Genomic DNA, 25117 nt, shown 5'->3' on the forward strand with positions numbered 1-25117 from the left:
TTTTGTAGCTAGTCTTCAAGAAAAATGGCCCCATTTTGAATAAGGGGGCTTTAGATTTAAAAAAATGGTAAGAGCATTTATATTCCATAACTTTCTAGTCTTCAGCATCTGTAGATTTCAAAAGGGAAAATAAATAAATAAAAATTTATAATTTATATGATTTATAATGCAGTGTATATTTAAGGTATTTATATTTTGTTGCTGGGACATATTTGGTAGTTGAGTATTTTATATATTTTTTTCAGCTAAGATTCTTGAATGACCTATTTACTGAATAGTCAGAAGAGTAGATAAAAATAATAAACGATTATAGACACCTTCATAAAATTTCCTCTCGTCCAGCAAGGAGAAATCCTGACCTTTTCCTGAATTTGGGCCCTCCATATTATACAGTCAACAGCACTAAAATACTACATTGTCATCTAGACTAACAGTACAAAGGATGTGGGGCTCTTATTTCGAATCGTGTACAGATAGATCTCTTTTTCTGTAGCTGTGAATATTTTACATTACATCCCATTACCATTTTTCCCTCTAATTCATTTAGAACAAAAGTTAAGCAGTATAATTGCCTTGAAAAGTGCTTATTATAACTGAACATTTTACCAAGGGGAAAAAGTTCTGAACAATGAGACAATACACTCATCACTTACGTCACTTTATGTTTTGAGTGTTAGTTTAGAACTGCAAGCACATAAATACCGTAAAAAGCTCAGTGTACTTCTGAAGATCTAACTTCTTCAAATACTGGTTAGGTCACTTAAGCCAGTTCTACACTTAAAACCTTTGCTGGTATAGTAATGTTGTGTTATGACATGATATTTTTATGACAGTATTATGCGGGCTAGAGTCCTAGTGTAGATGTAGATCAGAGGTGGGCAAACTACGGGCCACATCCGGCCCGCGGGACCCTCTTGCCTGGCCTCTGAGCTCCTGGCCCAGGATGCTCGCCCCTGGCCACTCCCCTGCTGTTTCCCCTCCCCCTTAGCTCACTGCGCCGCCAGTGCCATGCTCTGGGCGGGGGAGCTGCGGGCTCCTGGGGCAGCGCAGCTGCAGAGTCCGGCCTGACCCGGTGCTCTGTGCTGCGCGGCTGCCTGTCCTGGTGCAGCTGCGCCGCCAGCCACCGGTGCTCCAGGCAGCGTGGTAAGGGGACAGGGAGCGGGGGAGTTGAGGGTGGTGGTCAGAGGGTGGGGGTGTGGATAGGGGTCAGGGCAGTCAGAGGGCAGGGAACAGGGGGGTTGAATGGGGGCAGGAGTTCTGGGGGCGGTAAGGGAGAAGGGGTGATTGGATGGGGCAGCAGTCCCTGGGGGGGCAGCCAGTCAGGAAGGAGAGGGGAGGTTGGATAGCAGGGGGTCCGGGGGCGGTCAGGAGGTGAGAAGCAGGGGGATGAGGGCAGGGCCAGTGGGGGCCAGGCCACGCCTAGCTGTTTGGGGTGGCACAGCCTCCCCTAACTGGCCCTCCATACAATTTCTGAAACCCGATGCAGCCCTTAGGCCAAAAAGTTTGCCCGCCCCTGATGTAGATGCACTGGTAAAAACTCTCTTTTTGCCAGTATAACCTGGCTCTACAATAATAAGGTCTGCCTTTATAGCTATAGGTTTTCTGGGGTTAACTAGATCTTCAAAAGGAGTCGGGTGATATCATTTGAGTTCCTCATGGGTTTATGGCTATATCACAAAACACATATGAATGACAGTCCCTTTTCAAATGAGGCCTGGGAACGTTGCTGGTCAAGACTGAAATGAACCGACAAAATTTTATGGGGAAAATATGAAAAGGGCCTGACAGATCCAAGTTTGGCTGTAGCCTGTACTATTTGCACTTTCATTTGCATTAACATCAAATTCTCATATAGATATTAATTACACATGCACCATTAAGCAAGAAGCGTGGTGTTTACACTTTTCCTCCACCCAACTAGTGTCAGTATCATTGCTGTTTTTGCTGTCATAGTACATGCATATGTGGGTGGAAGAATTGCTTTCCTTTTTGTGAATGTCTGTTGTGCTTCCTTTCTCCATCTGCAGTCAGCTGAATTACTGGGGAGTTCTCAATCTAAACTGATATTTCTCATAGTTCTGCTCATAGAAAACATTAGGAATTTTATGGCCATTTGTTCCTAAACTAAAATAAGAGACGTCTGAGAGGAACTTCAATAAAAAGCTTTAAAGAATCAGACACTAACAAAATGGACTTCTATTCAGGGAGCTATTGAATGACTTTGGGTGCATTAGTTTGTTTTTTACTGCAATTTGTGTGATATTTTTAATAACCTATTCTAACAGAGGAGAATTGAGTTTCATTACTTGGATGTAATTATCTCACTCTGTGTGAATCTGCCTTTCCTTGTCAAGAGCAAAGTAAAAGTCCTAGCCTGTTATAACATCTCTTTTGATGTTTTTTATAGGATATAATGAAAGATGACTGTTCAGTGCTGAAGTTGCAGCTGAAGGAGAGAGATGAACTCATTTCCCAACTACGCGAGGATCTGGTAAGCAGGATGTGCACTTTTGTCTGAGAAGTTCACTTTACCTGACAAGGTCGGTCACTCAGACAAAAACTAAATAAATAGTTTCACACCTGCTGCAGCATGGACATCTTAAGGCTATATTAATCATTCAACCTGATTAATGCAGCTTTTATGACCCTACTTTTCTGGGTACTTGTCAGACTTTGAAAGGGCTACTTCCCAGACACACTGCTGGTGATTCTTTGTTTTAAAAGAATGTGTTGACAGTTGTCTTACAATATCAAAGAGGCATTAATCACTGGTGAGGGAACAACACAGCACTGTGTGTACTGGTTAGCGTATGCCAAAAATCTTGAAGGGCAGTACCTGCTTTCTGGTGAGTTGTAAATTATTCTTCCTTGTACTGCCTTGCAAAGCAGTGAAGCAATCCAGCACAAAACTAAATACTCTCTTCTGTTAAAACAGATGTGCCCTTAATTTGAAAAAAACAAAACCTGAATACTCTAATTATGTTGATACAACTTCTCATTATTTTATTATGTGGCAAAGTTTTGTTGACTTGAATTTTAGGATAGCCATGTTGATCACAAGTGGCAAAGCTGTATATGTAGTACAGAGTATGTAGAAGGAGTAAACAATTTAGAAAAAAAAAAACCCTAATATTATTGTGATTAAAATGGTACTGCCGAAATATAAAAAAACTAGTTTTGATGGTGCCACCCATTAAACAGCATGTCTTCAATTTTTTAATTCCCTTTAAAAAATTAAAGGATGAAGAGTTTTTCTGATATTTTTAAGGGTTGTTTTAGAAAGAAGGAAAAATAAATTAAGGGCTGAGTTGAGGAAAGAATGTATGCATGTGCTTAAGTTTCTTTGACTTCAATGGCACTTAAATACCTGCTTAAGTTCCCTTCCTGAGTAGGGATGTATTCCTGAATTGGGCCCTTAGGCCCTAATTCTGCAAGTCAATTCTTGCAAGATAGAGCTGATTGACTGTAGGAGAGAACAGTGAGACTGATTACAAACAGAATGTTGACCAAGTAACACTGTGTCCAAAACCAAAAAAACCCCTAAAATATCACATCTAGAAAAACAGTGATTTTTCCCCTAACTTCTTTAATTTTCAGTTATCCTAGGTATTATTTGTAAATATAGAAAGTTTAAAATAAATCAAAGTGTGATTTTTTTCAAGTTGATAGTGTCCTGTTTAACAAGACTGGGAAAAGAAATATTTAGAAGTCAGGAAACCCAGAGTTCTGTTTAGAAGTTCACTATTAACTCAGTCCCTTTATGACTATTCCTTAAAAGTCTACTTTTATGGTTATTAGTTCAATGTTACATTGTAGAATCTTGAATTCCATATACATAATCTGCTATATAGCGAGACACAGTACATAGACTCTTCAGACATGCCTTGATTTGTAAGTCTCAAATTTAATTGGTTGTCTGTTGGAAGCAGTCTTTGATACAGTTTTCACTGTGCAGTGTGTGTGTGTGTACGTATGTATGTATGGGGTTGTGGAGAAAGAGAGGGAATTATTTATATTATTTTTTTTATCATATACTACTTTGTTTACCTGTGTGAAATCCTATCTAACTGCATAGTTGTGTCACATGAGGCTGTTTGGGGGGGAAGCAAAGGGGAAATGACTCAAAAATAGAGATAAGTCTCCTTAAGAGAACAATGGAACTAGTAACTGGGTAATGCCTCTGTCTGGGTCCAGCCAGCCTAGGGAGGTTTACTCTTCCTGAGCCTGACATGGGATTCAAAGGGGATACTAAACCATTAAAGGACCCCAAATGCTTGAAAAAGAAGAGGGGTTAAGTGGGTTATCAGTAGCAGCTAGATATGAGTCAGAGACTGAAACTGCTACAAATAAGCTGTCTCTTCCAGCCCAGAGATGGAGGTAGCTGGGCTGAATGGAACTCACCAAAAGCTTTCAAGGAAATATTAAAGTTTACGTATGGAGAAATGTGTGTAGGCCTTTCTTGTGTGTGCTATGTAACTTTGGGTGAAAAAGTACTTTGTTATGAAGAAGCTGGTTTTGAGCCATTCGATTCAGGTGCTGTCACAGGGTTTTGGGACAAAGAGCTTAGAAGTGCCAAACACAGATGGGCCTGTCACGTTAACATAAACAGGAGGATTGCCACCCAGAAATCCACTCCTAGAATGGTTTCACCTTTGAGAGAGGTGCAGGAAGCCAATCCTGTCATCTGAGGGGTGCACTTGAAAGAATCCTAAAAAATAACTGTCTGTAAATATCTGTAACGAAGACAAGTTAATTACACAAATTAAGAGCAAATATTATAATGGAAAGAATTAACTAAATCATATATTGCATGGGAAAAGTAGCACTTTTCCAGGATTAAAAATACCATATCATCACGTGAATGCATTGGCAGATGTTCAGTATTTGTTTCAGGTTTAGCTACATTAAGAAATGATGTATTAGGTAATTATTATCTTAAATTATATGACAGAATGGTATACAGAGAAATTAAGCTTCTCTACAATTCGGGTGAAGTAATACAGTATCAGTTTAGTTCAGAACATACATTATCAACTGGTTGACAATGTCTTTCTAAAATAATCCTCTGTTGGCATTGTCAAGGTTCCTTCCCCACTCTGAACTCTAGAGTACAGATGTGGGGACCTGCATGAAAACCCCCCAAGCTTATTTTTACCAGCTTAGGTTAAAACTTCCCCAAGGTACAAACTATTTTACCTTTTGCCTTTGGACTTTATTGCTGCCACCACCAAGCGTCTAACAAATATATAACCGGGAAAGAGCCCACTTGGAAACATCTTTCCCCCCAGAATCCTCCCAAACCCTACACCCCCTTTCCTGGGGAAGGCTTGATAAAAATCCTCACCAATTTGCTTAGGTGAACACAGACCCAAACCCTTGGATCTTAAGAACAAGGAAAAAGCAATCAGGTTCTTAAAAGAAGAATTTTAACTGAAGAAAAAAAGTAAAAGAATCACCTCTGTAAAATCAGGATGGTAAATACCTTACAGGGTAATCAGATTCAAAACATAGAGAATCCCTCGAGGCAAAACCTTAAGTTACAAAAAGACCCAAAAACAGGAATATACATTCTATTCAGCACAGCTTATTTTATCAGCCATTTAAACAAAACAGAATCTAATGCATATCTAGCTAGATTACTTACTAAATTCTAAGACTCCATTTCTTTTCTGTTCCCGGCAAAAGCATCACACAGACGGAGAGAACCTTTGTTTCTCCCCCCGTCCAGCTTTGAAAGTATTTTGTCTCTTCATTGGTCATTTTGGTCAGGTTCCAGCGAGGTTATCCTAGCTTCTTAACCCTTTATAGGTGAAAGGGTTTTTCCTCTGGCCAGGAGGGATTTTAAAGGTGTTTACCCTTCCCTTTATACTTATGATAGGCATAATGAGCTGTATCTTATTTGACTCATTCCTCTTCATCCCCCAACCCCATCTCCTACATCTAGAGCAGGCCTTCTTCATGTTTCTCACATGCCCAACTTTCAAATTATTCTCACTGAATGAAAGGCTCACAGCTAGGAGCCTGATTTTTCCCATTTTCATACAGGCGGGAGAGAAGGAGAAGGCCCACGGTCATTTGTTCTTATCTCTTGTGGTAGTGTCAGTCCAGTTCCCATGAGTCTTTGTCTCCTGATCAACATTATCATGGTTTTGGTGGAAGGTCCTAATCCTGGAGGAGAGAGGTGATCCCTCAAGTAGCTAGGTCCAACCTTAGAAGGTTTGATCAGGAAAGAGATCCTGAAAAGAACTCTGGATTCTTTGGGGTTTCAGTGCAGAATGTTGTGATCATGATGTTGCGAAGTTGACAGGCAGCTGCATTGTGTACCAACTGGAGCTTCTGATTCCCTTATCTGTGACTTACCTACCCAGGGTGTAGTTGGTTCTAGCTGTCCATCTGTGGTCACCATTGCTTTCAGATCTGTTGCATACTTTGGCAGTGACTCTGCAGACATTACTTGAACAGACTCTGAACTCAGCTCTGACTGTTACGGCTTTTGAGTCACATGAATGGACTATGCATCTGCAATCACTGGGAGAAGGAAAAAATGGTTACTTATGTTTTTTGTAACTGTTCTTTGAGATGTGGGTGCAGACATGTTGTCTACAACCCACTTTCTGACCCCTCTGCATTGGAATTTTGGGCCATCCTTGCTGGTGTGAAGGAACTGAAAGGGGTTGGGGCGACACCACCTTTGTATTGCCTCAGGAGGGGCCACAAGGAGGTGTGGGGTTCACACGCTGTCTCTACAAGTACTGCTACAAGAGGGGGAAGGTCTCTAGCTCTGGTGTGCCAAGCATGAACATACTTGAGTGGAACATACATCTGGTGTACACCATACTTTTATGCCAGATATTGTCTTGAAATAATTCTGGAGCATTAAATGACTGGAGCTGGAATTACTCAGCTGACCACCTTCAAAGGGTTGGCTCCATTCCCCACAGTGATTCTGAGGAATCTATGACTTCACAGCCTGGTTCATACTAGATCATTATATCAAATTATAAGACAGCTGGTTGCTACAGCACAGGACCTGAAGAAGGAAAAATGAAATGAATAATAATATAAGCTAGATAAAAAATCCATTGTGGGAATGAAAATTTGGTCAACCTCAGCAAAATTTCCCCAAACCACGTCTTCTTGTGGGAGAGCTTAAGGAGTACATGGACCTTAGAGGCTGAGCCTATTTTTCAAGCCAGAGGGAAGCCCCCTAGTGCAGAGACATGAGACGCTCTGCAAGGAAAGCTGTGTCTGTGATGCTTTCCATCACTGGCTTCAATGGGGGGAGCCATGCTGCCATTTTCTTCACCTGCTTGTGGCTTTTCACCGGCAGCCACTGATGTTGCACAGACCCTGCATCTACATTCTGTTTTAATACCTATTTTTTCAGTACAGTGTAAGCACTAAAACTGGTGTAAACAGGGCACTTCTGAACCTGTTTTCATGACACAATGGCAAAAAATGCCTGAACATTGTCTAGGCTAGCATTTACACCATTCCTTGTGTTGGTAAAATTGCACTAGTGCTGAGAAGTGGTCACAAAGAGCTTTATGCCATAAACATGTATGTATGTATGTATGTATAGCTTTACTCATGTGAGTTGTCCTACTGTAATCAAGGAAAGGGGATGGTGTTGCAGAGATGGTCCTTTAGGGATGTGGGGGGCAGATTTAGGTCCAAGTGATGAATTTCCCTCTTAGTCTGGCTGTTGGGGACATTCTCCAGTTGTCATTGCCCCTTCTCATGACTGGATGAGAGTCTGCTTCAGCTGCTAGCTAGGGGATTTAATCCTTTAACTCAAATTGTAAAAGTTTATACTTTAGAACTGGAGGTTATGGGATCATTCCCAGTGATAACCAAGATGGCTGTTATATCTTTTTTACCTTTCCAAATCACACTTAACTTCCAGTTCCTTGTCTAAATACCATACAAAATGAAATGTTTTAAACTACAACTGGGTTGTCCTTGGAATGTAAAATTAATGATTACAAGCTTAGTTCTTTTTCATTATAATTTACTGTGGCTCTATTTCAACTATGGGTAATTTTCTAATTTGCCTATGAATCCTTGCTACTATACTGGTTTGATGCATCCATGAGATGAGTGCCTTTTAGTGGTCTCCATTACACTTTGAAGCCTTATAATGTGTGAGATTTACTTGGGTCTTTTGAGGTAGCTGAACCCTGTTTATGAAAAGCATTTGGGCCAGATCCTCAGCAGGTCAGGTGTAAATTGACTTCAGTTTAGCTACCCCAATTTATACCTGTTGAAGATATTGTCTCCCAGCATCCCAATGTTATTTTTAAAGGGAGAGGGATGAAACTTTAAAAAAATGCCTTAGAGGAAATACCTTTTTACAAGTACGTGGAAAGAGGAAGAGGAGTTTTAATCTACTTCAAAATACATATCGAAAATCAAATTGAATAAAATTTCATGTCCTTGAAACTTCAGTAACACAGTAATTCCTATATAGCGGCCTTTATGCAGGAGAATTATATTCTAAATTCATCTTTATAGTAATTCCCCACTTGCTCTACATTCTATTATGATTCATGATATTATTTCATGTTGGCCATTTTATGATGGAATATTACAGACCCATGGATGATTTACATAAGAACAGACATCTGTAAGTACTTTCAAATCCTCTTTCTTCCTCATATTTAGGAAACATTAGAAGCAGAAAAGAAATAGATTGGGTGTACTTAAACATTATTAATGTGTCAGGCTTCTTTCCCCCTTTTTACAGGGAGAATTAATTGCACGTATTGCAGAAAAGGCTTATCTCAGCAGTAATTACTTTCCAAATCCATTCTGCAAGACAGATGTAGTGTGTGAAAATAATACCCTATGATACATAATGGGGATTAGCCTCCAATTCCAAGTGCACTCCAGCTCCTTTATGAAAAGCTGCCAGTAAGATAGAATCTTCAATATTCTCCAGCACTTCTGCAGGTGATTCTGCATATTAGTTTAAGTCCTTATCACAAAGCGTTGTCATCTCGTGATGTTTGGTATGAATATAGATAGATGATTGTTGTGTCATTGATGTCGAAAGAGCCTTCCTGCTCTGATTCAGATTCTGTTCAACATATTTATGTAGAAGTAATGTTGCAGAAATTAGGAAATGCTGTATGCCATAAAAACTGTCCTTACGCGTCACTAGAAATGTTACAATGTGACTAATGCTCCTTTAACAAAAACAACGAGGAGTACTTGTGGCACCTTAGAGACTAACACATTTATTTGGGCATAAGCATCTGATGAAGTGGGTTTTAGCTCACGAAAGCTTATGCCCAAATAAATGTGTTAGTCTCTAAGGTGCCACAAGTACTCCTCGTTGTTTTGGCTGATACAGACTAACACAGCTACAACTCTGAAACTCCTTTAATAATAGTGCATCCCATATGCTTGTCTTCTGTTAAGGTGTCACTGATAGACTGCTGACTTAGTGAGACATGCAACATTTTACTGACCGATCTTCGTGCAGATGCAGACAAATATGACCAGGCTTTACTCAAAAAACTACTTAATTTCCATTTCAGTGTGGAAATCATAAATTAGTGCTGTCCGAATAGAAAGATGGAGGAGCTGAGTGCCACATACTTCCATTTGGCTCCCATTTTATTTTGTTTAGTTAAGATTTTGAATTAGCTAATATTTATTTTTAAATCTAATAAACATAAAAAGATTCAACTACAGATGTATGTTCAGGCCTATAAGAATGATAATATTTGGGAGGCAGTGGGTAAGTGAAGAAATTTTAAAACCTGACAATTTAGAGGTCATCGTTTGAAGATGATTCAGATTGAAGAAGCAAGAGGAGCACTACACAGTTTTGGCTGATGAATGTGAAAAACCATGTGTCTGTTTTTACAGATTTAAATTCCATCTTATGTAAGTGATGGAAAGTGACTTCTTTATTTTTTACTGTGCATGGTGAAACAATTCCATGGGTGTCAGACATACAGGCATCAGGCTAGATCTTCAGTAAGTGCAAATTGGTGCATCACCATTGGCTTCATTGGAGCTGTGCCAACTTACACCAGTTGCATTGGTTTCAATGGAGCAATGCTGAATTACAGCAGCTGAAGATCTGGCCTGAACATCATTGTCAACTAAGCCTCTTAGGGGCCATTAGTGAAAGAATCCAGGTTTTACAATTCCAAAAACTGTAAGAAGAAAACAACTCCCCCCACTGAACCTGCAATATGAACTAAAGATGAATGGTCGCTATCTGTGATTAATGTTAATAAGGGGTGATGACACCACATTACAGCTGAACATACCTGCCCCATAGATGGCATTCTAACCAATACATTATGGTGCAGAAGAATTCTAGTTTGCCTATTTTTTCATTGACTCCTTTTTCTGTTGGCAGTATATACGATACAACACATCCCTTTGGGGAAAGTGGGCACTGGGGCTCTTGGGTACTTTTCATAAGAGTAAATGCTTCCGGTGATGTATTGCCCCAAAATTTCTCCTCCCCTCATTGTTATGCAGTATGCTGGTTGATTGCCCCTTGTCACCCCAGAGCTAGCTACAATTTAGTGGTCAGGTATCCTCCAGGATGAAAGGTGTGGGGAAATAATGTAAATTACCCTTTATTTTTAAAATATTTTTAATTATGATCCTGGGTACTTAACACAGGCCAAATTCTCCTACAAGTCGGTGGGAGTTTGACCTCCAAGATCTGGTCGTCTAATAACATCATCTGGCTAAACACTATTGTATTACATTTATTTATGCATGCAAAAAAGGAGCTCAAGCTGCTAAAAAAGATACACATATGCCAGAATGCCTGTTGTGCTTCTCAAAGATCAGCAGTTTAATTTGTTTGACTTATCAGTTGGAGTATGTTGCTGAAGGCATCGGCATGACACATTTTAGCTGCATCCATCTGATGCAGATGAACTTCAGGGTAAATTTATAACTCACTGTTTCATCCTCAATTCTGAATGTGCACAAGAACACTTAATGAATCAACTGTTGCTATTGTTAAAATAATGGGGTCTTGGAATAAGAATAATAGATAAATGAGACTTCAAGAGATGAAAAATTGTAAACTATACTGGACATGCTAACTTGATGTTTATTTGGAGGGCTAGGAGACTATTCTGAAAAAAAAAATAGAAAACCATTTGTCCATCCCGAAATGGGGTCCACAGCAATAAATGAGTTTTGTTGAAATATTGATTGGAATGATGTGTTATTTCACAGAGAAGTTCACCATGAGCGGTCATTCCAAAATGCATAGCTGTATCTCGCTTGCTATTTCATTGCCATTTCTGTACAATAGAAGGGGGAGAAAAAAAATCTTACTGATACTACATGAGGAAGCAAGTGCAGGAGGGCAAAGAGATTTCTTTTGCCCTATCATTTTGCCCAAACATTTTTCACATGTAGAAGCTGATCTTTATCCCACTGTGAAGGATCATGACTGTTGGACCCTTTGGGAGGTGTTCTGGTACTGTCTCAAGCAAACTTGCTTTCCTGAGAAAGACCTTGCAATGTTTCCAAGGAATGACAGCCCAATGTGTAACATTTACATAGGATTTTACTGTAATTTCATTGCTGTTCTTCAGTTTTGTGATATTACTGTAGAAACCATCATATGCATTCACATCAAACTAAATTCCTCAAGTGTAAGATTTTAAAATGAATAAGTTGCATTATTTTCTACCCTCTGTTTCTAAAGCAGCAATCATTTAAGTACTTGTCTGTTTCATAGTTTGCCTGGATTAGGTTGGGGAGCGGGCAAGGAGAAGAGGTGAGTGTGAGAAAGGAGGAGATGATGATGACAGATTGGGGAGGGGGCATGAAGGAAGGAATTTTTGTTACCTCTTGACACAAATGGCTATTCAAAAATCATGGTTGTGTAGGTTTTCAAGGAGAAAAGGATGATGGATTCTGGTATTTGTTTCATGCAATTTTGTTTGTTTACAAAGTCCTGTTTTCCTGAACGCAATAGAAAGAAACTGTCTTCTGCTGTTTGATTTGCTGACCGTTACCAGCTAGCACTTGACCCAAAAGTGCTCTCTATCTGTTTTTTTTCCCCCTTCAGGGTCATGCTGCAAACCCTTCTCTCTCTCTCTTTCTCTCTCTCTCTCTCTGATGTTCTGCTGCCTCCTTTCTCTCACTTGAATCCAATCAATCCCCACCCTTCCCCCTCCAGAAACACAACTCCTACTCCAGCCTTGCATGCAGGGCTGGATTAATCTTTTTTGGGCCCCCAGTGCCTGGACTTGCCTCACAGAGGAGCAAGCAGCAGGTGGGGACTTGGGAGGAAGAGGTTGAGTGGGGGCAGGTCCTTGGGGCGGAGGGGGGGCGTGGCCACAGTCCAGACACCAGAACCCCTTCTAAGTGTGGGTCCGCCACCATATAATAAACCTGGTACTGCTAGCGTGTGGCTTGTGTTTTCATCAGAGGCTCCTATTGTTTCAGCTATCTATTCCATAAAGGAGCTCGGTTGCTTTTTACCTTGGTCCTGAATGAAGGATGGTTGTTTCACCTACCAGCTTCAGAGCGGCTTTGCCCAAGGACCAGCAATATTTGGACAAGAAAACCACTCCGTTCTCTTTAGTGAAAGATGGGCTTTAATAAAAATTCCACCTCCTATCTGAAGTTTAAATTGGGCATCCCATAAGGTAAAAGGAAAAGAAAACTGTCAATAAATATGCTTCATCAATCGCTATAGGAGTCATTCTCTAAAAAGGGAGTAGAGGATTGAGGTGCTGATGTGCACTCATGCTGGGTGGGAGTATATGCAAAAAGATATGCAATTTGGGATAATGAAGTTGTTGATAAACAGGAAATTACAAGGTTATGCACTTAAGCCTAACTAGTGTCCCAAGAGAAAATTAGTATGCACCTTTCATTTTTCCTCTGTTCACTCCCCCCCCCCCCCAATATATTACTGGATATACAGCCTTTCCCTTCCTTTTTAGATGCTTGAATAGTTGGACTTGATGTGTTTTTATTTTTGTTTAAACTCCATTGTACCTAGATATGTGATAAGATAATAACACAATCTACAATCATTCTCAGGAAATCTGATTAAAGAACAAATCTTTCTTGCTAATTTTTAATCATGTAATAATTTGCATTATAAAGAGACCAAAAAAAAATCAACCAGTGGGTAATGCTAAATTATGAGATAATTTCACCAATTTATCATTTTGCATTTGGTTCCGCTGGAGTATTAACTGCTGAATATTTTAGTTGTGCTGTTCTGCATAGCTGGCGGGGGAGGGGGAAGCATTCAGCTGGGATGTTGCTTAGTGGTTTCTGTTTAGCTGAGAATACAGAGCAAATACACATCTTCCTGTTTTTTAAGTGCTTTTATTTATTAATTATTCAATGTTTTCCAAATGTATTTAACACATTTAAGAATTTTTCTAGTAACAATGCAAGATGTTGACCTTCAATTTTGCTCTACAATTTATGGAAGAGATTGTTGATCTCTGAAGGAGCTCTCCTAGCTTGCTTGCGGAATCATGCAACATACAAAATATTTCATGAGCTGGGTTTAGTCCATTATCACCACGTGACTTTGTGACCCTGAACTTTCTCATGATATACTTTGATCCAGCTCACAAATAAATATCGGACCAACCAACCAGTAGTTTTCAGATCTTTAAGCAGTGAATTGCTGTTGTCAGAAGGAAAATAATCATTTCTCCACCAGACATTTTGGTGAGAATGGAGGAAAGAAGCCCAGCTTTAGTAACAGATTTATTATCTGGTGTGTTGGATAGGATACTCAGGTTAGCAGGCTTCCATCATATTGGGGAAGGAAAAGCTGGTGCAATTGAAGGAGCAGAAGGAGAACTCATTTTTCTTTCAGAGTAGCATCCGTGTTAGTCTGTATCCACAAAATGAAAAGGAGTACTTGTGGTACCTTAGCGACTAACGAATTTATTTGAGCATCCGATGAAGTGAGCTGTAGCTCACGAAAGCTTATGCTCAAATAAATCTGTTAGTCTCTAAGGTGCCACAAGTACTCCTTTTCATTTTTCTCTGTTAAACTAAAATGATCTTCACAAGGTAGTCTAGGGTATTTATTATATTACTGTCAAGAACAGGATGATTCTCAGAGTAAGAAGGAAGTCATCTAGCATAGTGCCAGGGATATCAGGTTGCGGCTCAATCTGCCCCTTGGAGCATCATTCCTCACCATTAATTCCAACAGAAATGTAGCTGGTGGAACTGTCTCCATCTAGGAACTGTTGTGGATATGGCCCTTGCCTCTTGGCAACCAAAATATACTAGGTCATATTCATCCCTAGTATGAGTTGAGTTCTTGTTTAATTTATGAAAATAGAATTCAAACCTTAAGGCACAAAGATGTTTGTTTTTTTCTTCCTGTGGTTTTGAACCAATGGGATGACATGATACATTAATCTTTCTGCCAATTTGCTCAATAAATCTGAGTTGCCTACCTCTAATGTTTTTATCTTTATTGGATAAAAAATGAGCTAAAACTATATCATGTTCCCTCTGGTTATTACTGTGAAAGTTATAGTTCATGCCTACCTAGTCCTAGACATTAAGAAAAATCCATTCAGAAAGCTTTGTGTAAACCAATTAACATTATTGTTGATATTGTTATTAATAGTACCATTGTAGCACTTACAGAGCACTGGTTATGATTGGTCTTTAATCCTAGAGGACACAGATCCAAAGGACAGTACCTATCCAGCAAAGTTTACAGCTAATTAAAATAAGAAGCAAAAAAAATGACATGACATAAACACTAGAAAGGAACAAGGGCCAGGATTCAAAGGAAAACAATCATAACATATGTTAACCTGAACCAGCTAGGATTACGAAGTGGGTTTCAGCCTCTATGGTAAATTGTGCCCCACTTTCAAAGCACCAATCATATGATGGGCTCTCCACAGGCACAGGGGTCTTCCTGTGCAGAATAGGTCTCAGTAGGCACAAGGGTCTGCCTGTGCTAGATTGGGATCCGATGCAAGTACTAACCCTGATGCTTCTGGGTTAGTTGGCTTGTTTGTTTGTTTTTTGTTTATTTATATGGTTTTCTATCTTTCTTGGAAGCTTTGCTGAGAAAGTGAGTATATAGTAGGGATTTTAATGAAGTGCAAGGGAAGTGGCTTAGTGAACAGGTTTGGGAAGAGTGTTCCAAGCAGTAGGTACTGCATGGAAGGTGGCACATAGAAATTTGGAAGAAGGAGCTAGAAGATGTACTGAGGAGTGGTGGCTAAGGGAGCAAAAATGGAGAGGGAGCAGTACAGGAAACCAGTTGGGGACATAAGCAAGGATTTTGATTTTTTTTCTAACCATGAACAATCAGCCCAGATCCAAACATTCAAGTCCGGAACTGATGCAGGTTTTTGCACCCTGCCCAGTGCACTGGCAAGTCCCTCCTGTTTCTATGCACAGATGAACAAATGTCCTTATCCAAAGCCAATTAGGTGAACAGGAGTGCTTACGTTTTTCCCTATTGGAGCTATTACAGAATTTATTAATCAAAAACTGAAGGTTTTGCTCTTCATTTAGGATTTATATTTTAAAAGTAAAAATCAGCTGATGTTCACTCCACCTGTCTGTCATGTTATAGAACAGTTTTGAAGCACTAGTATAATTTACTGTAAGTGTTAGCACAAAGGTTGAAACTATTTTTCATTCTTGTGCGTCTTCTTAATGGGACTGTGAAATTACAGTACCTATGTTTTGCCTGGTCTGCTGGACAAACTTCCTTTCAGTTCCTAATGTACTAACACTTGATGAAAGAATCTGCCATTAAAGAGAAGAATGAGCTGTCTAGTGCGGTCATTAAGGCCAAATGATGATGTGTTTTCAAAAGTCAAGAAGCGACTTAAAATGTACATGACTGCTACTTAGAATATGTTTGTTGAACATTGTGCTCATTAAGAGTGAAATTTTCCCATCAGCTTTAACTTGCGTATCAATCAAAAGCCTGCTCAGTTATCTAATTTCCATCATTTCTCCTATCATATCTGGAGTCAGATTCCTTTTCTGCTGTTTAGAGGCTAAATATGAGAATGCAAATAAGCCTTAGAAGCACAGCATTCCTTCCTTCAAGCAAACATGTTCTGTATTAATATCTGATTTTAAAATGCTTATGAAATGATTGATGGAACATCAGAGTAAATTTGAGTAAAGAGAGATTAAATAAGGGGAAAGAAGTCTTGCTTCGAGCAAATGTTTTACTTATTCTATCGATTGGGTAGCTGAGTATAATATATGTATTTTTACTTAGTTATGTTTTTAGTCCTACTTTGATAACAACCCAGCGGTATTTGGGAATAGATAACTATAAATAAAATGCATTATATCAATTCATGCATCACAAGTTCCAAGACTCAGTGTCACAAAAGCCTGATGTCCACCTAGTCATTTTGGCAGTTAGCTATGTTGGTTAGGAGTGTGGAAACAATCACATCCTATCTGACAACTATGCCAGCAAAAGCCTTAGTGTAGATGCAGTTATACCAGCAAAAATAGTCTGTTTGCTGGTATAGCCTATTTTGTTTGGGGAACTGGTATAAACTATACCAGCGAAAGAATTCTAAGCCACTGGTAAGAGCAAATACAAACCTAGGTTCTTGCATGTCAGAAGAATCTTTAATCTCCATCAGCTGTATTGCTGTACATCAGATGTAAAAAACTGTAGGAAAAGTTGAGCGATGAGCACCCTGAGATGTATTGATGAAAAGTGCTACATAAGACTTGGTGGTGGTGATACATTATTATTGTTATTTATTGTTCAAAAGGACTTCTGGGAATGTGTTTTGGGTGGTCTATCTTGCCACCCAGGCAGGCTGGACTTAGTGATAGTTGATTGAAATATAACTGGAATATTTAAAACGGATGTGAAGGTAAATAAAATCCAATGAGTACCATAAGTTAGGTTCAAATAAAGATCCGTAAAAGAAAACAGTCTTACTTCTCAGAGGACTTATTCCTCACAGTAAAGTCCTTAAATTGATTCTTAATACATACACCTTTATACAATATATGTTGTCTTTATAAGATCACTTGAAATTCTGATGGCTTGTACTGAGGGAGTAAACCTTATTGGGAGGTAGTAGTGATGTGGGATATTACACTAAACTTAACTTTGGGGGCATGAAGTAAAATTATTTCTGAAAGTCGCAAGTGAAAATGAGTTTTGATTACTTTAACCTAGTCCAGATCATTTAGAAGCTACAGTGATGATTGCTAAAGAAAGGCTTTAAACAGATAAGGAACATTTGTCATTATCACAGAGACATGACATAATTTGGATAGATTAGAAGGCTGATTAAGAGAAGGAAAAATCTGTAATGACAGGATATTTGCAGGTCCAGACTGGGATGAATTGACAGGACTGCAGAGCTTGCTCACACTTTATCTTGATTAAAACAGCACTTTTGATCCCTTAATGAGCACCAGAATTACTCCAGTATAGTGGAAAAATCTGTAACTGCCCTCATTGTCATCTGTGTTTCAAAATGTGGTTCTTTAGTCTAAAAACTGACTGAAAAAATATGTTCAGTGCCTTTCTGTGAAAAGATGAAGGATGTTTTCTTTTCCCCCAATTGCTAGCCATGCAATACCATCAGTAATAAACGTTCTGCAGGCCATATTCTGCCCTTCTTTACACTCAAACTAGTCCCATTGTCTACAGTGCGTATCAAAGGTGGAAGTGATGACAGAACTGTACCCTACAATTTGAGCTTGATTTAAAATTCTCTTGATGTATGAAACAGAAGAGAATTCATCTCACTCATTTTCAGTCTCTTTGGCTCTGCAAGGCTAACAGATATAAAAAACAGTACAATTTATTTTTGCCAGTTCAAGCAAGCAGATATTGGACACTTCATAGTTCGGTTGAAGTGAATGGAAAAACTTCTTCGGACTCTAGTGGGATCAGATTTCTCCCATATAGGTGAACAAGAGAGTGAAATCTGTTGAGTAAGGTTTTTATATTGTTACTATTCTGATGATGATTGTACTTTAAGCCCCCCCGCCCCAACCTTTTACCCACTGTTAAGTCCAAATTTCTCTCTGATCCACCTCACTGAAATTTGCTTCCGAGTGGACAGTTCCTGTGTATGTGACTAAATAGGTTGATTAAACAGGACTGGTTTTGTCATTTTCCACCTTTCAAAAGTTCAGGGCCAGATTCTGATCCCCTAACTCCGTAAGTGGTTCTACTGATTTCCGTGGGACTATATATGGAATAAGTTACTATTCAGTATGAGTAAAATTGACCGAATCTGATTCTTGTCGTTTTAAGGAACAGTAACCAAAAACTCCTGGTGGTAATTGAATATGTCTGTGTTGTAACAGAAAGTACTTAAATATTTGTGTATATGCACAAGCTGCCTCTTTCTATTGTTGGTATTTCCCATGTGCCAATGTGATCAACCTTTTAAAACAAAACACAAACAACTTCTTTATTTCTGTGAATATTTTTGTGTTGAATATTGTATGCATCTCATTAAATAACATTTCATAGGGTTTGTTGGACCAATTCCTTTCAGTTTTCTAACATAATTTGCATTTATTTTAATCAATAGGAGTGAGGTGACCAGGCACTTTTGAAAAGTCCCATAGGTGACTATCTGTTTGGGTGCTTAAGTAAGTTTGAAAATCTGGCCCTCAGTGCATTATCTACACCATTAGATGTCATGGGATACTTTAAGATGCCACATAGGACTTAATTCAGCATTTCCCAAACTTTTGAAATCCTGAGCATTCGAGAACAGTTTGTGTCCACCACTGCAATCCTGCCGTGTACAGTTAAAGTTCTACACATCTTAATTTAGTTTATACATTTCCCAAGCCTCCAACTCAGGAATCCTTTGTGTTCTCCTCAGGGGGCACACCATATACTTTGGGAAATACTTCAAAATGTGATACTGGCTCTCCTTTCCTACACGCTCGGATGAATGCTAAGGCCATGTTTATGCTACACAATTATGTCAACCTACCTTATATTGGAATAAAGCCACTGCCTTTACCAAATTACATATGTGCGTTTGTGTCTCCTTGCATCTCCTCACCAGGAGTGCCTGTATTGATTTGTATTGTCGGCTTGTCTACACTACCACATAACTTATGTCACGCAGGGGTGTGAAAAAATACACCCCTGACGGACAAAAGTTTCACTGGCAAAAGCACTGGTGTGGACAGCGCTATGTCGGCGGGACAGTGTCCTCCGCCGATATAGCTACTGCCATTTGTGGGGATAGTTTTATTGCATTGACGGGAGAGTTCTCTCCCATAGGCATAGAGCAGCTACACGAGCGATCTTACAGTGGCACAGCTGCATTGGTACAGCTAAAAGAAAAGGAGTACTTGTGGCACCTTAGAGACTAACCAATTTATTTGAGCATAAGCTTTCGTGAGCTACAGCTCACTTCATCGGATGCTCACGAAAGCTTATGCTCAAATAAATTGGTTGGTCTCTAAGGTGCCACAAGTACTCCTTTTCTTTTTGCGAATACAGACTAACACGGCTGTTAGTCTGAAATTGGTACAGCTGTGCTGCTGTTAGTTCGCTAGGGTAGACAAGCCCTAATAAGGCATTAGTTGTTTGTTTCTGAGTCAATTTTGTAAATAAGATGTTTGTTAAACCTACATGTTTTGTGTGGAAGTAGAAAGCAGCCCTGTTTGGAATTTGATAAAAGGGCATTGCATTATGAGGAAAACTATTATAAACATGTCATCAATGCTCACTGCTCCATCAGTGCTCTCAGATGACCCATGTGACTTGGTAGGTCAATCTTTCCTCACTACGTCTGTCTACACTACCACTTTTGTCTGCAAAACTTATGCAGCTCAGGAGTGTGAAAAAACACACCCCTGAACTCCAAAAGTTTCACTGACAAAAGCGCCGGTGTGGATGGCCCTATGTTGGCAGGAGAGCGTCTCCCACTGGCATAGAGTGGCTACATAGGAGACCTTAGGGGTGCAGCTGCAGCAGTACAGCTGTGCCGCTGTAAGGGCTGTGGTGTAGACATAGCCTTTACCTGGCAGGTATTGGGAGAGTGCTACTGTACAGCTTCCAGCAGATTTTTCTTAGAATTACTTAACCGTGGTTAGAAACGTTTTAATGAAGGCTATTTGTTTGCATCTCGGTGGAAAAGTAATCAGTGTACTTAGGAAATAAGAAACTTCATATTGCATGTGGCTGATTTTCCTCAGGAATTCCTTGTGGTTCACTGCTCCCATTCAGCCAGTACACTTACTGTGTGCAGAGTTTCAGCCAAAAGGTGGGGGGAGGGGAATCAGTCATCCACACCATATAAAGATAATTGCATTATTGGGCTCAATACAGGAATAACTGGGCAGAAATCTGTGACCCATGTTACAGTGTAAGTCAGATTAGACAATCTAATAGTCCCTGCTGGCCTTAAAATCTATGAACAAGGCAATTAAATTATAGAAGAGGGATTGCAAATCTTCAGTCCTGCTCAGATATTGAACCAATGGGTTGGAGATAATGGAATTATAAGAATTCAGTGAAATAGTCATGGAGGTTTTATTTTATTTTATTTTAATTAAAATTGCCTGCATTCCACTTTCCAAAAAAATCCCTAAAACAGCAGCAGCATTTTTCCCCCCTACAAATTCTTGGCTTCGGTAAAACAAATTCATCAGATTTTTCTGTGCCCAGTCCCCCTGTCCCTCCTTCCCTCCGTCTGGAAAATTTTGAAACTGAAACCTATAAATATTTGGATTGGAGGAGATAAAGGAAATACTGTATAACTAAAAAAGATTTGCAGTTCCCCATATGCTTCTCCTCCTGAAATTTCAAAGGAGCCAAATCTTACAAACTAAAGTGGCAAAATATTTTGCATTGATTTTCATGGAAAAAATTGTCACTAACTTCACTTAACTTTATAAACTAATCAAGAAAAATAATTTTAAGTTGGTGGAGAACCTGAAGATGCTATTGTATCTTGGGACAGGCTCAAGCTCAAAGAAAATGTCATAGCCTCCACAAGAACAAGCATTCATCTGTGTAGATCTATCACTACCCTTAGTTCCCGAATGCTGTAGACAAATACCAACTACGTTCGGGAATGCCTTAAAAGTAATGTGGCTGAGACAATAAAAGCCCTAACAGGTTTCCCAGCCCTGGTAATGGAGCTTCCAATCCACAATGAAAATGCAAGATGATTTGTGCTGTGAGACACCATCACTTCCCCAACAGAAGGGCATCCTCAGGCAGAGTCAGACAAAATGGCCAATCCACAGGGAGAATGTGTGTCTTGCCGAACTGATGTGACCAGGCCATTGTCAGCCAGAGCAGCAGATGGACCAGTTAGTGTCATAATACATGCACTGTGACCATAAATCAGCTGAGAAATATCAGTTGGATGGTGACTCCTCAAGCCATGATGTACCATCATGCAGCATTATCAAAGGAAGTGCAGGTGCAAATGCTGTACTGCAATTAGCTGCAATGAGCAGGAATGATTAAAACCCTTAACATTTAGAGGAAGTGTGTAAAATGTAGGCAAGGAAAATGTAGGATGAGAGGTGGACTGCAGAAACAAGGAGAGGAAGTAAGGAATGAACATACTAAGGCTGGTAGTAAGAAATTGGGATGAAATCGCTCTTCAGGCTGAACCTAATACGTTTGGTTAAATCGAGCAGAAGAATTGGCAGTGAGGAGGATGCCAAAAGGTGTGGTAAGGGAAAGAGAACTCTACATAAATACCTTCAATTAAGGTTGAGATAAATATCCAGGACCAGATGCATTGTCCCATTAAATCGGGTTTAACTGGGTGTCTAAGGATTTATTAGGAATGTAGGGACAACATAATAAATGCTCCAGTGTATGGGGAATAGTAGGGGGAAAGCAAGCATGGCCAAGAATCCCTGAGGCTGCTTTATCTTGTGCCAGAACCTGGTGCTTAATAGTCTTAGAATCAAGGAGTAATAAAGGTAGTGTAATGCCACCTTTGCCTTCAACTCCAGGTTTGTGCAGAGCCCCACTCAGCCAATCCAGTAAATCTGGCTCCATTTGGTCCATCCCCACACCTGATGTGTCTGTCAGTGATACATTTAATATTAATAGTATCATTTGTATTGTGCTCTCAGACCCACTTATAAATGTGCTTATGTCAAAATAGCTTATCCCTGTAAAGGCAGAGGAATAACTATACCTGCATACGTCACCATTGTGCTGGTATAACTGCATCCGTTTGAGGGCTTTTACCAGTATACCTATTTCAGTAAAAATGGTATCCCTAATTGGAGTAGCTATACCTGATAAAACTTTTAAATGTAGATTAGCTTAGTTTTAACAAAACTAGTGCTTTAACCTCACAAGTCTGTAAGTCTCTCTCCAAAAATTCACACTGAGTGAAACTATAAATGTAAGAGAGAATACATTTGAGGCAGATGGTACCCTGAGATGTAAAGACAAATAAGAAAGTTATAAAATTGTTCCTGTGTTTTTTCTAGAAGTGTTATTGGTCGGTCTGTGTATTATGAGGGGTTATTTGGGGTTCTGTGAGCAGAATATGTTGTGTGTATAAAACTTTTAAGATATTGGAATGCTTTGCCAGTGAGCTGCTTTCAGTTGAAGGAAAAAATGCTCTCTCCCGCGTCCCCAGTCACACTCTGACGATCTTACTTCATTGAGGGATACAATGGAAAGTTAGCTATTTATGAAGAAAGGGGGATTTTTTCTAAGAAAAAAATATCAGAAAAACTTTTTTTTTGGTTGCATTCTATGCTTATTTTAAACAAGTACTTTATTTGCATGTGAATAACAAGTAATGCAATGAATTGACGCATCTTAATACAAGTACAATCTTGTAATGAAAGGGGAAAAATACCTATGGAATAGAAGTGCAAAGGAAAACATTGCTGAACAGTTATTGCAGTTTTTGCCATTCTATAGTTAATTGAATTATTTTATTTGGGGCAGGTAGGTCATTTTTGTTCGTTTTTGATCTCCCCTGGATTATGTACACTTTATTCTGTGTTTTCTACAACAGATAGCGATGAGTGTTTTGACAAGATCTCATTCTTGATCCTGTTTTGTGGAGATGAGAAGAATTTTTGTTTTGGTAGCTTCAGCTATGAAGGCAATGTCTTTTGAATTTTATATACATATGCAAGATTTTTCATAGTATTTAAATGTTGTTTCTGCAGAACCTTACTATTTATAAAACAGCATGAACTGTTCTACTTGAGCCACAAAACTACTTTAACTCAGCCTTGTTTTGGGGGAAACGCACCTACTAACCAAGAATGGGTGGTTCATATTTTGTTAGTATTGGCAAATTGTCCATGGAACCACTTTGGCTCTCTGGAAATCTGCCAACTTTATGATCTTTTTACATTACAGTAGTGCCAAGGGATCTGTGAAAGGGGCTCCATTGTGCTTGGTGCAGTACAAAGAGAGTAATTAGGTAGTCTCTGCCATGAAGAACTTCTAGTCTAAATAGACAAGACAGACCAAGAATAGGGAAAAGGGATATAAATGTGAACAAGCATAATGAACACAGCGAGCGTTTGCAAAAAAAAGTTACTTCCACAATTTTTTTTATTTTAAATTTTTGGGAGCGATTTAGTTAGCAAGTGATTAGCTAAATGGAAAGACAAGGAAGGGAGAGGGAGCCAGGGGAGGAGGAGGATGGGAGGAGTGAGGCTGAAAGAGTTTCTTAGGGAATGAGCGGAAGGCAGTTGGCGCAAACAGTCAATCAGCAGAAGGGAGGGAATGTTAGGAGTGAAAAATATTGAAATGACATCATCAGTGTCCTGTGGCCATTGCTGAGGCGGCTTCTTACACTGGTTCCTGCCAGCTTCAATTTCTCTGGCCTGTGGGGCCTGCTGGGACTTTCTTAGTCAAAGACCTATGGTGCTGGGAGGAAGAGTTGGACGGTGGGGGGTGGCGGTGCATCTGTGACCTGGATGACAGGGGGCAGGGTCACCCCTGCCCAGCTCTGGGCTCGGAGGGATCATTGAATGGAGGTGTGCTCCTAGCTGAACTTTATCTTTGCCCCAAATGTTTAAATACTTCCTGGGGCTGCTTTCTGCTTTTGCCCCTGCTGGTTAGACTTTACTAAGTTGCTGTTCATAATGTATTTAGAACTTGTGTCTGGTTTGTTTGAGAGAGATTCTGTGGGGCAAGTCATGTTCTTTTTCTTGAATTTGTGATTAATAGGAAAACAAAAATGTATTTTAGTTATCCGAAGTAAATATTTACAGCATTTCATGGGTTGCAAATCACAGCTGGTGTTTGCTCTTTGCACTGCCTGGCCAGGATTGTTTCATTTTAGAATCATTTACATCTTACTGCAATTAATACATAAGAGTTGCGTTATTGGGAGAGAAACAGGTTATTTTTTGAAATGTCGGTTCAAGATAACTGAAAATGGAAAGTTTGTAACAGATTCTGGTCTCGAATCCATTACCTTTTCTATGGATTTAATCGTTTCCACTAATTTCAGTTTTATACCTCACAAAAAGCTGTTGTAGCTGAGCTTCTTCAAATTAACGGAATAAGATTGTAACCTAGTTTTTCCACAAAAATTGTATCTTCTGTTTGTTCACATTTTTCTTTGACACAGCTGAGGCTGAACCGAATGTCTTATTTCCCACTAATTACAATTGTTGTGCTACCAGTATACACACACCCCCCCTTTGAGCCAGATTGGAACTAATGCACCATGTATGTAGTCTTGCCGATAGGTTAGCAGCATGTGTCAGATTTTAGTTACTTGTCCCATTGTATCTTAGTGAAGGGATTCATAAGAGTGAGTCCCCATCAGCTAATAATCTATCTTTCTTTTCTACTTTTGTAATATTAGATTAGTAAAAAGGTGAAAGCATTACTCCTGGATGAATTCTGTACCAAAAAAATTAAGCGCACAATATTTTAAAATTCTGCATATTTTTGTCAAAATAACACCATATAATCACACCAGTTTTAATTATTTTTGGTCATTTATTTCAAAATACCTGTCAGCAAGTATGTCTGTAACAATACAGACAACAAAAATGATTCAGAAAGGTGTTTTTTTTTGTTTGTTTGTTTTTTTTTTGACAAATGGATTCCTTACTAGGCATATGAATACAGAACTCTGAGTAATAATTAATTTCATCTATAATACAA

At 39.3% G+C, this 25117-nt stretch overlaps 1 protein-coding gene across 13 annotated transcripts in view; it reads left to right on the forward strand.

Moving 5' to 3' along the window:
- CCSER1 (coiled-coil serine rich protein 1) overlaps nt 1–25117 on the forward strand; it is a 1152782-nt gene that overhangs the window by 682938 nt on the left and 444727 nt on the right. For 12 of the 13 annotated variants that reach the window (XR_006290310.1, XM_043545151.1, XM_043545152.1 and 9 more), the window contains one exon: nt 2408–2491. The exons of the other annotated variant lie outside the window; for it this stretch is intronic. Coding sequence is in view for 11 of the 12 variants with exons in the window: in XM_043545151.1 (XP_043401086.1) it covers nt 2408–2491 (84 nt within the window). In the remaining variant the exon portion in view is untranslated. The remainder of the gene's footprint in view (nt 1–2407; nt 2492–25117) is intronic. 13 annotated transcript variants of the gene reach the window in all.

Source organism: Chelonia mydas, chromosome 4, assembly GCF_015237465.2.
Source record: "Chelonia mydas isolate rCheMyd1 chromosome 4, rCheMyd1.pri.v2, whole genome shotgun sequence".
Lineage (NCBI taxonomy): Eukaryota > Metazoa > Chordata > Testudines > Cheloniidae > Chelonia > Chelonia mydas.